This window comes from Uranotaenia lowii, chromosome 2 (assembly GCF_029784155.1).
Source record: "Uranotaenia lowii strain MFRU-FL chromosome 2, ASM2978415v1, whole genome shotgun sequence".
NCBI lineage: Eukaryota > Metazoa > Arthropoda > Insecta > Diptera > Culicidae > Uranotaenia > Uranotaenia lowii.
The window spans coordinates 287,134,903-287,151,009 of NC_073692.1; the positions used below are offsets into that span (position 1 = coordinate 287,134,903).

Genomic DNA, 16,107 nt, shown 5'->3' on the forward strand with positions numbered 1-16,107 from the left:
AGAGAAGAGAGAAGAGAGAAGAGAGAAGAGAGAGAGAGAGAGAAGAGAGAAGAGAGAAGAGAGAAGAGAGAAGAGAGAAGAGAGAAGCGAAAATAGATAAAATCAATTTAAACTTTTCTGACATCAGTTTTTGTTACTGAAAAGGTTTAATGTTTTGATTGAACAAAAAAATCATTGCAATTGTGATTTTGTGCATGGGAAGCACCGCATTCGATGATCAAGGCTTGCAAAAGTCGTAAGAGTATGATTTTCTGTGAATATATATTGTTTTAAAACCATTCATGTTAATAAGTATTGCACGTTGACGGAAGCTTAGTACCACTTTTGGATTACAGAATACAGTACCGTTCATATTTGTATAGAAATTGGAAGCACGCGCACTGTCACTTCAACTCTGAACTTCCATAACTTTCTACTCTGATGATAATTTTTAATCAAACTTTCTGTGTTAGATAGATCAACTATCACACTATTATTCCACGAAATTTGAGCTTTCTGGAGTTTGTGTGGCCTGAGAAACAGTAAATCTACGAAATCGGACTTTTGAACTTTTCTCATTCAAACTGCAATATCTCAAAATCTACGCTATATTTTTTATTGCAATTTTGCAGAGTGATTGTTGAAGTATAAAGCTAGCATGTCTGAAGATTTTGAAAAGTTCTATCAATGGGATCAAAAGTTACGCGAGGTACAATATTTCAGCATGAACCTAGAAATGCGATTTCAATACAATTTTGGACGATTCATGAGAACAATATCGTTTCCATCCACAAATCAGTCTTCTTAAAATATCTGGCAAAAGCAATGAAGAAAATAAAAAATGGAATAAACGATTTATTTGTGTTTTGAAATAAGAATCAGGCGATATTGTTTGGATTTTTTGGTTTAAATAGATTGACTGGTTGTTAAACAAAAAATAGGATTTTCCTATGGAAACATTCGTCCAAAATTCTATAGAAATCGCAATTCTAGGTTCATGCCTGAGATATTGTACCTCGCGTAACTTTTGATCTCATTGATAGAACTTTTCAAAAATTTCAGACATGCTAGCTTTATACTTCAACAATCACTCTGGCAAAAATTTCAATAAAAAATATAGCGTAGTTTCTGAGATATTGCAGTTTGAATGAGAAAAGTTCAAAAAGTCCGATTTTCGTAGATTTACTGTTTCTCAGGCCACACAAACTCCAGAAAGTTCAAAGTCGAAGTGACAGTGCGCGTGCTTTCAATTTCTATACAATTATGAACGGTACTGTATATTTAGCTTCATACTTTTACCACTTAGTGTATGTTTTATCACACTTTTTTATTTAAATGTATCATTTCATCATTAGATGTATGAAAAACAAAACCATTCCTGGAAGAATTTTAGGATTTAAAATAATTGAGTCAGCTTTTTTTTCGATTTTCTCATATACTCTCTCAATTGTAGGTACACCTTACCGTTCTCACGTAGGCATACCCATCGAACACGTAAATCAGAGGATTTACACCACCGGATAACATGCTTCAACGTGGAAACAAAATAAAACATAGGCAAAAGATACACCAAAACAGCTGCCAGTAATGAAAACAAATCGTCTCGGCAGAAGCAACCTCAACTGTTATCCTGCTTCCCCAACTTCTTTGGGGTTTTTTTTTTTCCTGTAGGAAGTGTACCTATGTGAACGATATGTTTCAATGTACTACAACATGAATGGCTGATCGGTGTTGTTGATGTTGTTGGTGAGGAAGCCTACGCGAGAAAAGGTTAAACCCCCCCCCCCCCCTCCCCATCTCCTAGCTTACTAGACCCCAACCACTTTAGGGCAAGGATGATCTGTGTTACGACAGAGCCTTTTACAGATGGTAGTAACAACAACATCAAAAAATGTGGGGGGCTCTAAAATGAAGCTTTCCTTATGGTGAAGATTGGGTAGGAAAAAGAGGGGGATTAATGCGTGATCGTTTATCTTTTTAATCCTACCCGAAGCGTAGTGCAAAATAATAAATGAATGTGCCCTACCATGTGATGTCTCCTGGTTTAGATTTTTTTTTTCTATTTTTTGCTTTCGGTTGGTTCGCAGCTTCCCTTCCATTTCGCCAGGAGGGAGCCCAAAGTGGAAAACTTTTCTTTGTCCCCGATTTGGAAATAGCTTTCGTACAATATGGTGAGGAAAAACGATTTTGTGTATGGGATTTTTCGTATATTTTTTCCCAGGAAGGGAAATTGTTGTGCGTTTGCTGCAAAGCACAAGTTCTGAAGTTGAAGTTCGGTTGACCAAAAACCGCAGTAGAATTGCCTGTGGAAATTTTGGCATTTACGAGAGAAAGCAAAAAAAAAACGAGCGACAGGGTGAGAATTTCTATGACGGCACTATTCCTTGCTACCGGGTTTTGGAGCCCCGGTACAAATGGTCCATTTTCCTCTGACCCTCTCGGCGGGGGGTCTCTTCAATGTAATTCAGTTCTCAGCTTTGGCCTGTGGGATGCTTTCAGGTACACGTGACACTGTGATTGTGGGGGTGTGTAGCTGAGTGAATCTCATGCTGGCAGCCGAAAAGCTCGCCTGGCAGCTACAAACATATGTCCAGCCAGCACTAAACGAACGTCGTCGTCGTTGTCGTTGTCCAATGGCCTCCGGATGAAGCTGCCAAGGCTAGAAGATGACGACGATGATGATGATTCCGAAAAACGGTTCTGCCCGGCAATAGTGAGAGATAACATTGGCCATTGTGTGACACGTTTCTGACGATTATAATTGCGGCACCGCACATTCCCGGACTCGGACAGAGCATCGTCATCGTCACCTCTGCGAGATTTTCGGATATCTGGGTGGCTGGCTAGGTTCCCTGTTTCCTGGTTCTCCTGCTGGTTCCCTCTCAGTGAATCATTGTGTGGGGGCAAAGCTACGTGATGGAACTCACTGCCAGAACCTGATCCCAGGAGGAGGTAAAGTCCGGGAAATCCGCTTCAGCTTTCAAATGCTTTTGCTCTGTTCGGGATGAGATGTATATTGCACTGGGTAGAGTGAATAAAATAAGCTAGTGTCTGGTAAAAGATGCGAAAATTTCATAAATTTTGAATTGCATTTACAGATTATCACCGCTGATTTTTATGATTTTAATTGATCGATCGGGGTACGAAAAACACGTGCTTCGATCCATCCATGTATCATTGTATAGATCAATGCAAAGTCAGCCTATCGACTTTACTTCTTCTAGACAATAATACGGTGTGGGACGAATGGTCTTGTGCGGCAAGAAGTTTTCCCAAATCACGCTCTTGGCTCATTTTCAACACCTTTCATGCTTCCTAATCTAATCTATCCGTCTATAATTTTCATTACTTTCATTTGATATTCTTCCTATTAGAATGTATAGTTTACCGAAATGCCATTAATCATTCAATTAAAATCATAAATTTTGAATTGTGTTCCAAAATCGTACGTAATAAGTTTGAAATATTGTTTTCGTCGTCTTATGATGTACATATGTATCTACCTATAAGAAAGGTTTTCATATGAAGCAGTTTTCCAGGCGCGTTTCGATGAAATTTTTTAGCTTGACTTTTCATAACAACCGTGTAATAGATAGGTTGTATGAATAAAACAAGTTAGACGCTTTTGGAAGCCAAATACCAACACAGAGCCTTCAGATATTCAATGCAATTTTCATATCACTACAGTTGAAACAAATCAAGATAGATGAATCATATAACTTTATCGTTTTGGAAATTATCTTCTGCTTCTTTCAATTTTCATCGCAAAATATCACTTATTCGTTTCACGTAGGGAAGAATGAGGATACTTGGTCTCTCAGCTTTATCTCGAAAACTCCTTCAAGAGTTATGAAAGAATCAGCGACAAATAATCTCTTTTTAAACGTCAAAAACTAACAATTTTCGAACAACTGCACTCAGATATTCTTCTCTTATCGTACGCATGTGCACCGGGGGTTGAAAATCTGAAAAAATACCATTTTATAGTCGAATTAGTTTAACAACTTTTTCTTGAAGACACCAAAATGAACCAATCACTCCTTCAAGAGGTTTGGAAGAAATAAGGACCATACTTCTATTTTTTCTCTTCAGCCACCACTTTCTGCACTTGAATCAGCGATGCCACATGTACCGATTTATCGGTATATACCGATTTTTGAGCAATTTTCCGACCGATTCTGTATAGACTGAAAGAAATTTTGACTATTACGTGTCACTGAAACTGCAACCTTTAGAATAAATCAACCTGTTATTTACAAAACTTGAATTTTTAAATTGTTTTCCTTAAAGGTTAACGAAGAACCATTTATTATTACAGCAAATGTCCTGTAAAAAGTTGTACTATAAAAATTAAAACTCACGCAATTTGTTTTTCGACCTGTGAAATTACGGTAAATGTCCTGCTCCTTTTTGTTACAGGACATTTGCGTAATTTTACAGAAAATAATTTTTGCTGTGCATACCGAATACCGATTTTTGCCAAAACATTCCGATTTCATACCGATTTTCGAGATTTTGATACAAAATGTAAGATATATTTCAGTCTAAGCAAGACTATCGAAAATATTGGGTTTCTGTTAAATTGAAGGCGACCAAATGATATTGAAGCTTTTATGATAAGTGAACGTGTTTCAATATTTTAATCAAAACTCTCAAATTTTAAAGGAAAGAAGCATTTTGTTTTTGATAGTCGTATGTTCAAAGACAAGTCCACAAATAAAGTTTGACCAATCCGTTGGAATTTGGAGATAATTTTTTCATTGAGAATGTTGGAAAACTGTTGTTTTCTTTAACATATTCTATATTTATAATTGCGCCAAGCTGGCGAGCGGAAGTTAATCTAATGAGGTTAAATATGTATCTATGAGTTTTCAGAACTTCGAAAACACAAAAAAAATGTAAAGTACACTCTATAAAGATCACACCTATAAGGAATCATGCTTTAATCGTTAACTTGAAAAAAAAACACATGATTGAGAATATTACAAGGAAGCTTCAGGATTTTTTTTTTAAATTTGAGAAATCAACAACAACTTTTCAATATGCGATTTTTTTAAATTTGGGTCCTCAGAGCCAAAGGGGTATAAGAGCCAAAATGACCATTTGGAGTTAATAATACCGAACGATTTTTCATGTTTCAAACTATTTTTGGCGTTTTCTTCAGATTTTTTGAAATTCATTTACATACTTTTATGTTCGCAAGAAAAATACAAGTCATTTAAAAACGTTTAGAAAATGGCCAAACACAACAGCTTAGAAGCAATTTTTCTCGAAATTTGCTTTTATGCGCTTATATCCCATTTTGACATCAAGGTCCTAATCATGAAAAACCAAAGTTTGCAAAAGAATCTTAAAAAGATAATAGAGAAGAAAGAATAGTATAAACCTTCTAAGAACTCTTAAAAACCAATAAAAATGTATAAAATACAAAAAAAATCCGAACAATCCGAAATCAATTCACTAATCACCTTAAAATACCAATGTTCATACCGATTTTTTGGATTTCCGTACCAAATAAAATTTTTTTTGGGTTCAAATGTACCGATTAAAATGTGGCATCACTGACTTAAATACCCCGTAGCATGTCTTTTTAGACACTTCTTTCTTGGCTTATTCCCCTCCTTTTGCTCTGCTCCACTTGTTTTTTCTTAACCATAAGTTTCTTCCCACACTTAGAATAAATTTATACTCCAAAAAGACTACTAGGCCAAAAAATTTTTTTTCGAATCAGCTTTCCAGCTTTTCACTTTCTAAATCACTCTCCGAATTGAAAAGCGCTATATTTCTATTCTATCTCTCCATTTAGAGACCTTCCTCAAAAACTTCAAACGCTTGCTTCTGGTTACATGAATAAAAACACGAAAAACCGCGTCGAAAACGACATATCAAATCGCTGAGACGTGCAAACTGCGTTCATCCTTGACCAAGAACTTTGACTCATATTTAATATATTTAATAATCTATACCTTAATTAGGGTTGTTGAGTTTTGATGAAAAAAAAAATTTTTATATATTTTTTTCTTGAGGAGTTTTTTAGTATTGACAAAATTTGCCCGGATAATGCCCGGATTTATGGTCGTCAATTTTAAATCGGATGCCCGGATTTTGCCAGGTTTTTATTAAAAAAATTGCCCGGTTTGTCCGGTCCGGATACGTGCTGAAAAAATTCTGGCAACCTTAGCCTAAATATAAAAATGAATTTCTGTCTGCCTGTTCTCTATATACTCGAAAACTACTTAACCGATCAATTTGAAATTTGGTATGTAATAGTGTTTTGAAGCCAGAGATGGTTTCTAAAATACTTTCAAACCGTTCCTACTTAAAGAGGGGGGAGGGGGTGGGCTCCCATAGAAAATCAATAAAATATGACACAACTCATACAATATCCGGAAACTACTGAATCGATCAACTTTAAATTTGATGTGTTGAAGATTGAAAATGGCTTCTATTACACTTTAAACCTCTTTAAGGGGGGGGGTCTCTTCTGATACAAAGCTTAAAAAACGACACAATTCAAACAATTTCCGCAAATTACTGAACCGAATCGTGATATTTTGTGTGTAGACGTTTTTCAGACCGGAAATGGTTTCTATAGTACTTCAAAACCCCTCCAATTTAATGGAGAGAGGGCTCCCATACAAAATAATAAAAAAATTGACACTATTCGAACATTTTACAGAACCTACTGAACCGATCAACGTAAAATTGGGTGTGTAGCCGTTTTCAAGGCCAGCAATAGTTCCTATAATACTTGCAAACCTTTCCAAAATAATGGAGAAGGCTCACAGTTTTCGGAAACTACTGAACAGATGAACATAAAATTTGGAGTGTAGCCGTTTAAAGACCGGGAATGGTTTCTTTAATACTTTTCCGTACAAAATTAACCAAAATATAATAAAATCCTCAATAAATTTGTTATAAAAATTGATAATCGTAAGCGTTTCGACATAATTGACGATATTTTATTGAATTGACAAATAATCTTTTACTAAATTAAATGATATATTGTATTGGTAGACACTTCTTATTTTAATGAATGAAGATTCTCATATTCAAAAATGCCGAATGCCAGAAGGATGGCAAAGTGTAGTTAAAACAAAAAATACATGTTATTAACAAAACCAATGGCTTAGTGTTTTCAGAACGTTTGGCAAACTTTTTGGCTTTGTGAATATTCGCCTTTAAAAATGAGAGATTTTGTTGTTAAATTTAAAGACCAACCCTCCTATTGTTTCTTCATCAACCTGCAAGCTTTCATGCCATGAAAAATAGTTCGCTTTTGAATAATTTGGAAACTTAATTAAAATTTTATTTAAACAAAATAACTTTTCAATTTAAATTTTTCCATAAAAGGGGAAGCAAAGTACACCGGGTCAGCAAGTTAAATATATTTGATTATTTCCTGGTAAAAAGGAACAAAAAAGTGCTATTATTCGAAAATTAAAAAATTGCGCCTTTCAGTATGCAATGAAAATAGAGTAGTTGACAAACTTCTAGAATTAATATTGTCTGACACTTTGTGAATTGAAAACTAATATAGCCAAAAAAGTCAATGGAACTTTTATCTTTTATTTTGCATGCTTAAGCTTTGGGCACCCACAGTAAAGGATAGTCTCCTTTAATAAAGGATCAAATCTCTTTTAACCTCGAAAACGCTTCTAGTTCATCTATTCATGTATCGATCCAACTTTTCAAGCACATACATTTGAAATTACACGCTTTCAGAAAAATGCAAAATACTGCGATCTGCAAAATTTTTCCAAAAAGCTATGATGAAAATAAGAAAAAGGGATCAAGTTTTCCCAAATATTCGAAGATTTAGGAGTTTAACAAAGATTTAAGAGGGTTTATCGTCAGTATTTGGAAAAAAGGAAGCAAATCATCCCATTTTCCTGTTTTCATTATATTTGTTTTGGACAAATTCAGCAACATGTCGTCTTCTCATTTTCTGACTCCAGGTAATTCCAAGTTTATATAGTTCGAAAATTAGAAAGATACTTGATCACATACTCATATGAAGTAGAAGCATTTCGAAAGGCAAATTGTAATTACAAAGTATAAGGACATTTGATACATAATGAAAGAAGACTTGATCCTTTATTAAGGGGAACCGAACCTTCGGCAAAACTCAAACAAAATCAAAAGATAAAAGGTCAACAGACATTTTTTGACCTGATCAAGCCACCTTGAAACTTCCTTGAAAATCCAAAGAGGAGGAAGGGGAGGGGTGGTGGTGGGGACAACAGAAGAACTTAATATTTGCTCCGGGCTTACTGCCTTAATATTTGTGCATACATCTGTTTTCTGTACATTGGAGTAATTTTTATTTTGAAATCTCCTTCAGTTAGTGAGAAATTGATTTTATTATAACTGTTGTCAAAATTGCAGAACCTCAAACCGTGCGGATTAAATGCGCTTATATATGTTTTAGGCAAAATTTCGTTTGTTTTGGCAATATTTTCGTATAATTTCATTGGAAATACTAGAAACTGACAGCTTTCATTCGACAAAGCTGAAGTTTTATAAAATCTATTTCTTTTATTATTTTGTGGAATATAACAAAAGTAAGGGTTGCCATATTGCCATATGGAGGCAGTTCATCCATAAGAAAATTTTTATCAAATCTGCTTTGAGATCTTCAATTCTCTCTAAAGGTGTTAACAAAAGCTTAAATTCGAAGTTTTTATGATGAAGATCATATATTTATTCTATTTAACCTGTTATTTTAGGATAGCGACATTTTACAAACATGATAGGGGCATACATAAACGCCCTTTTATTCCACTTTCCAATCATTATGAAATCATCATAAAAGCTTCAATTTGTTTTATTTCTAAGGTTCATTTGAATAAGAAACAAAAACCAACCAACTTGTTGTTTTGAACTTCTTTAAGTATAATTTATAAAAGTCAAAATATTACATCAAAAGGTATCAAAACCTGATATGAATTTTTAAATTTTTTTGAGTTGGTTTATTCCTAAAATTCCTTCTTGCCTTATGTTCAAAGCATATTACCCTCAAAATGCATTGATGAGATATGTTGCCTTGTCAGCCATTTCGTCAAACGGCCGTAGGGTCATTTAACCCGATAGGCCCAATTAGGAAACCTTTCCCCTACTTAGCAATAAGGAATGTTCGGATCAAAAAGTGGTCCAAATAAATTGTTTTTACAAAACAATTTTAGCTTCTGCTACAATTGACTGAATATGCGCACTTTAACTCATCCAGCTCCGAATCCTATGGCAAATTTTTGTCACTCTTATGATTCCCAACCATTTCAAACAGATCCGTATGATTCAGTGCCGGTTTCCTTTTTTTTGTTTCCCGTCGCTGCCTGGCTAGCTGACTGATGCTGTGTAGTAATTATAACTCTGCGGGGGCGACATCAGCATTATACATGTCTGCGCTGGCTGGCATTGTAATCAGTGAGTCCACGGGAAATCACTCACCGGAATCTGAGCGACGGACGACTGTCCTTCGAATTCGCTTTGGCTGCGAAATTATCTCGTAGGAGTGTCCATCCTCCTTCTGAACAATGCAATTATGACATGTAATTATTTTCATCACCTTGTGGAACAGAACGTGCCCCAGCATTGCTCGGTAGCTTTTCTAAGAACTTTGCACACAAAACGAACCATAACTCACTCGCTGGTGCTTTTCCGGTACCAAAGACTGTCACACCAGTAGTAAATCACAAGGACTAAGTCGTAAAAATTTCCGTTTCCGGTTTCGTTTCAGACTGTCTGCACCTGCAGCTGTACCGGGACTCGAAGGATCGCTACAAGAACGGGCAGACGAAGGCGTCGCTATCGCTGCAGCACTTTCTTGGCGTCGAGTCCGGCTTTACCCTGGACAAGGAGTCCAACACGATAGCCATCATCTGCCAGGACGTGATCGTGGTGCTGGCCTTTGACACTCGGGAAAGACTGATACAGTGGCAGGTAATTGATTATGGTTGATTGTAGAAAATCGGCAGAAAACTTATGTGTATTTTTACGGTATTATCTGTCACTTAAAGGTTAAAATATCAAACAACCTGGGGGACGACTTGCAATATCTGGTGCTGGTCTCTTCGGCGCCCCCGAAAGCCAAACTTTCGACGGGACCAGCACGAATGCACATCCAAGATCACAGGTTTTGTCTGACAACGGGAGTACCTCCACGGTTGAATGGCCTGTGGAACATTCAGCACCTAAGGTAACATCTAACCTATGGTTAATCTCTGTTGAGAGTTACAAGGATTCTTGTTCATTTCTCCCGCAGGCGCTACGGTGTTGTGGACAATCGCTTTTGCTTCGAGGGTGGATCCAGCTGTGGGAAGGGTGAGGGTCTCTACATTTTTGTAACAGACCTTGGGGAGGAGATCACCCATACCCTTAAGATGGCTTCCCAGGGTAAGCTGGCCAGTAAAAAGCGAGCAGCAGCACGGAAGATAGCAGGTAGTTAGCATTTAAGGAAGTTTGTACCTCCAGATTGTAATGATTTTCGTTTTTTTTTTTCGATCATCAACAGCTCTAGATAGTCCTAGAAAAGGTGCAGAGTCCCGTTGTACGAACTACAACGATGAAATTTGCACCGTACACATAGAGAGCTCCAACTGTACCTGTCGGACGGGATCGTACTGGCCTTCGACGGAGTCCAGGGACCTCGATAGTAACTATGGTTGTGGTGATACGGCGTCTGTGTCCGAGGGGCACGACAGCATCAACGATATGGATTCCTTCCCTAGGTAAGTCTTATAACCTTAGTAATCTTGTGGAACTTATTCTTTAACCAAATTTTGACCACGCAGAAATACGATGGCAAATTTGGAGCGTTGCATGAGCTGCATATCGAAATTGGGTGCACCGTCGATGTCCCGCAGTTCAACCGTCACGGGAACACCAGGAGCAGTTGCTCCGTCGCCGGCCTGGCATACGCTCACAGAACACAACAATCACATCAATCAGTCGCACATCTCCAAGACACCGGCTCTAGATAGAATGTCTCTGTGTTCACACGGGAGCAGTAACAACTCCGAATACTCCATCCCTCGGCAGACAACTGCTCCAAGTCAGCCTGGTGGACCGGAGTCTTGGTACGAAAAGGTTCCTGCAACTCAGCTCACCTGCATGCATAATCGACCCACCTCACCATGTCAGTGTTGTCCTCCTGGACGACCGCCTAAACCCAAAGAAATCCCCCTACACATTACAGCACCTCTTCACTCGGCCATTTTGAGCTGCAAGTCACCTCAAAACAGTCATGTGGGTCCCTATGAAAACTACGACATCCCAAAGATCCCGATCGCTGCAGACGAAGGTAGCAGCATGGCGGAGAACTACGATACACCTAAGAAAATACACGAGTACCTGTCGAAGGAGGCCACGAGTAGTGCGAAAAGTGAAGTCGGTAGCTATGGCAACTACGATACGCCACTATCACTGGGCAAAGCAGTCTGCGGTTGCCTGCACGGAGAAAATCAGGAATCAACAAAACAGGAAAGGGATTTGGTAGACGGTCCACGGGTCGATTGTACCTGCAATCGAGTGATGTCATGGGCAGACAATTGGATTTCGTTACCGTTGTGTAAGCGGGGAAGTGGAATTGAAAATACGGGTGTACAGATAAGTAAGGTTAAGTTGAGTGGTGAGGGTAAGATGCCAGTGATGGACGCCAGTAGTAGGGAAAATGCAATCTACGCCACGGTTGACGTGGCAAAGAAGATCCGAAAGCGACTGGAAGCGTGCGAATGTGATCAAACGGAAAGCGAGAGCAGTAAAGATAAGAAACCCTCTAGTTACGATAATTATGAAGATGTTGAAGTGCTTCCCGAAGATAAGAAAGCAAACTACGCAAATATGGAATTTGAGAAGTCGCTTGAAAACTACGAAAACTCTAAAGAAGTCTTACAGAGAGCTGGACTTTCAGTGCAAGACTTTGAAGACGAATCGAAGGTTTGTCACAAATGTGGCCATTCAAGTGCTAAGACACCTGACGCGGATACCGTTAAGGTCGATGACAAGCAAGAAAACTACATGATGATGGAACCGGCTACAGTTAAGTCCAAGTTTCCCGGTTATATTCCGATGGCTCCAGCAGTACCAACGACTGTTGTTGATGTAGAACCTACGTCAGCATCTACCGATGCTCCTCCATTACCTTTCAAGTCTGATCTCCTTAAACAACGAATGAGCCGAATCATTGGTGAGAAATCGGCAAGCAATCCTAGTCTTTGTGGACCGGCAGTTGATCGCAGTCGCAAACGAGTCGATGATGAAACTAGAATACCCGGAAGTGCAATGCTGAAAGCAACTACTAGTCCTTATACCCGGAAACATCTGTTGGATCACAGTGATCTACTACCTTGCGATAAACGGTTGTCCCCACGCAAAAGATCCGCTTCTGCTGAATCATCACGGTTCTTAGACGAAGGTGAAGAAATCGAAAGTCCACTAAGTCGAACGGCTTCACCAAGTACAGAAACTCTTCAGAAACCTCCAACACCAAACTGCAATGTCGAAGCTCGACGATCTTCTTCGCCGTGTGTCCACAGAGAATCTGAATTGTGCTCTAGGGATACGTGTTGCAGTAAAACAACCGCAGCTGAAACGGAAGACGAAATCTCAGCCTCCACCAATCCTAGTCAAACTTCACAGTCAGTTTACATCCGAAGATCTGAGAGCGTCCCTTGTAAAGCACAGAATCGAGATAGCTCCAGTTCAAACGACTCCGGGGTATCGACGGGATCGCTCCGGCAACGGGGTACAGACTTCACAGAATTCGAGCTTCCACTTACGACAGCAATGTCGGCCCGAAGACACCAGCGACATGTACTTCCACAGCAGGGAGCTTGCGTTCACTCTTCACTACCAAGGCGATCCAAATCTTTTGATCCACTCCGGGAGCTTACCTTCCAGTTCCAGAAGGTCCGAGTACCGGAAAAGAGCACATCCGCGGAAGCCGAAGTTCCAATCTGTCCACCGAAAACCAAAGCCTATGGTAGTCCGGATATGATGACCACCACAACTGCACCCTACATCGATTCACGAAGCACCAGCAGCGGAACTTCGGATATGTCCGACTACATCGAAACGCTATCGCTTTCTAGCCATAGTTCGTCTGATACGCCCGAGGGCATGCGGTAAGAGTCACGCCTTAGTTTCTTTGAGAAATTGTTTACTAATAAAACTTTCCAACAGACACATCCGGCAGGCCACCTCCACCCTGAGGCCACGATCCGGCAAGGAGTACCAGAACATCGATCGATCGATACTGTCGCTAACGCAGCCGGGCAGCGATGTCGCGCCGAACCCTTCCCTCAAACATCCGGGAACGCCTTCGCAGCTACGGGGCCTGCTCTCGTGCTCGGCCAACTACGCTAACATCACTCCAGTCCCGGAGAACGCAGAATCTCCCAGTCCCGGATATCAGAGTGGCAGCTCGCCACAAGAAGCACAGGGTCAGCACTTTATGTTCAAAGTAAGTGACGATTCACTTGAATGTTATAGTATGTTTTCTATCAGTGCTTTCCATAAACAATAGTGTACAAGGAACTAAAATTGTGCTCTCTTTTTCTCTTGTCTTTCGTTCCAGAACTCGTCTTAGGTTTGCGTACGCCACAAACCGGTAAACAAATGAAAGCAATAAAGACTTACTTTTTTAACTTTAAAATAAACAAACAAGCATAGAGAATCAAAACAAAAAAAACTATCTATATACACTACCAAAAAAATATTGCAAAACCAGACGGAAAACGATGTTAAAGTAGCAAATAGTACCCCACATAGAGTTCCGTTGAATAGACTCGGTCAGCCACCCCCAATAAAAAAAAAAGAAAAACCACAGCAAAAAATCTCAACAATCACTAATGACTTCATCAGGCAGTTCCCAGTTTTTGAAACTTAAGCAGAAGATTATCCATCCAAAAGAGGCGAAAAAATCCACCCGATTTCAAGAACATTCAGATTGCTTTTGGCATCGGAAAGACAGAACCAATCTCCCGGGTTTCCGACTCCATTTTCCGGTACTCTTTATTTTTTCTCCAGCAGCGCCTACTATCGAGGTCCGGGGAAAAGCTAAGGAAGTGGTTTGTTTTTCCTTCTTCTTGATCCAAATAATTACTTTTCCGTCGCCCGATTGCCCTCACTCGGCCAGATCCCACCTTGTTTGTTTACCGGAAAATAGCGAAAGCATCCACCACACATCCCCCTGACTGCCTTCTAGGACCAAAGCCTTTGATTGCTTTTGTCTCCTCAATGAGAAGGTGCCTCGTTTTCGTCTTCGTCGTGTGGAGGTTAGGTTGGCTCTGTTTGTCTTCGCCATTCATTGATTTTTAACCTGCAGGGCAAACGGCAAACGATTTTTTTGTTTTTTTTTTCCTGCCCGTGTTTGGACTTCTTGAGACTACCGTTTCGATACAGTGCGGTTAGAAAAAAATGTGAAAACGGAAAAAAAATATATTTCTACCTACAAAGTTTACAAAAAAACAAAAAAAAATGTAAAACAACGATTTCACATTCAAAAACTAAAAAATTAACTTTGCGGTACCCCTTTCCATTTTTTTATATTTTTAACCTTCGGTGTACAAATCTGTACCTCCTTCATTCTCGGATAAACTTGAGCTGGGTACAGGATTTGAGGCTGCTGTAGGAAGAGGATCAACCGGTAGAATGAACGGAGAAAATAGTGTTTGGGTTTCGTTCGGTTGGAAATGGAAAAACAAAATCCTCCCCCGGGTTAGGTAAGCACATCACTTGAACACTTCGTCAATGGAAAATTGTTCAAGGCTCCACATGTAGGGCTTTGGCAAATCAAAACGGTCGACTTGAGCTTATCCTTATCGAAGGGAAGAAAATGGTCAAAAAAAAATAAACATGGATGAACAAATCAAAAAGTGTCCAAAATTTCAGAAAAAAAAATCTATAAAATCAGACGGATTTTTTCTCAAAACTTGAAAAATTTGAGCTGTTTTTAATTTTCGACAGAAATTACAAACTTACTCAGTAAATCTTAAATCCATCACCCAACTTTATTGATATATTCTTACAATCCATATATCACTAGGCGACCGTCAATTTCTTGAGTTTCGCAATTTCGAAGTTCAATTTGTTTTGGCCTGAAAGTTTAAGCTCTGTATTTGATTTTTTTTCTATATTTCTTATTTATGATTTTTATTGTCACATTGCCACATTAAAATTTTAAGAACAAATTTTTGAAAAATAATCTGCATCGTGAATTTCCTGATTTCTCATTTTAATAGCTTATTTTCATAATTTTTATTTTGTGTTTCGCACTCCAAAGTCTTAAGTTTCGAACTTAGAAACAAGGACTTCGACCATAAAATTTTGCATTTCGACTTTTTCCCAGAATTTTGAGTCTTGACATGTTAATTAAAATTTAAATTGTGAGTTTTAATACCGAAGATGAATTCTTAAATTTTAAAATCGAAAATTGAAAATCGAATTTTAAATTACAGTTTTGAACTTTTGAATTTTCAATCGAATTGAATTGCAAATTTCGGAGGCAGTATTCAAAATTTCAATTTTCGATTTTCCACTCACTTCCGCTAGAATTTTTTTTTCTGGTTGCAGAATCCGAAATTTCAAATTCCAAGTTAAAAGAAAATCGAGATTTCAAATAAATATCTTGAATAAAGTCAATTCATTCACCAAGATTTTTTTCCAAATTGGAGCTTTGGGCTTTTAAGGTTCAAGAATAGGTTTTTCAAACTCAGGATTTGAAATTCGGAATATGAACTTCATCATTTCGGATTCATTAATTAAATGATAACAAAATTTTCAGATTTACGATTCATGGTTGTCTATTTTTGATTCCGATTTAAGATTTTGGATTTCTGACTCTTCTGATTTCTGATTTTTGGTTTTTGTTTCCATATTTCTGATATCTCATATCTGATTCATGTTTTCTAATTTCTGATTTCTGATTTCTGATTTCTGATTTCAGATTTCTGATTTCAGATTTCTGATTTCTGATTTCTGTTTTCTGATTTTTTATTTCTGATTTCTGATTTTTGATATCTGATTTCCGATATCTGATTTCTGAAATGTGATTCCTGATATCTGATTTCTGAAATCCGATTTTCGATAGCTGATTACTGATTTCTGATTTATGACTCTTCTGATTTC

The 16,107-nt window shown here is 38.2% G+C and overlaps 1 protein-coding gene across 3 annotated transcripts in view; it reads left to right on the plus strand.

The window, feature by feature from the left end:
* LOC129745368 (uncharacterized) overlaps positions 1 to 15,764 on the plus strand; it is a 313,381-nt gene extending 297,617 nt beyond the window's left edge. For all 3 annotated transcript variants that reach the window (XM_055738394.1, XM_055738395.1, XM_055738396.1), the window contains exons 4-10: positions 9,719 to 9,921; positions 9,999 to 10,177; positions 10,244 to 10,419; positions 10,493 to 10,709; positions 10,773 to 13,103; positions 13,162 to 13,441; positions 13,556 to 15,764. In XM_055738394.1, the coding sequence (XP_055594369.1) occupies positions 9,719 to 9,921; positions 9,999 to 10,177; positions 10,244 to 10,419; positions 10,493 to 10,709; positions 10,773 to 13,103; positions 13,162 to 13,441; positions 13,556 to 13,567 (3,398 nt within the window). In that variant the 3' untranslated portion in view covers positions 13,568 to 15,764. The remainder of the gene's footprint in view (positions 1 to 9,718; positions 9,922 to 9,998; positions 10,178 to 10,243; positions 10,420 to 10,492; positions 10,710 to 10,772; positions 13,104 to 13,161; positions 13,442 to 13,555) is intronic.
* The last annotated feature ends 343 nt before the right edge of the window (positions 15,765 to 16,107 follow it).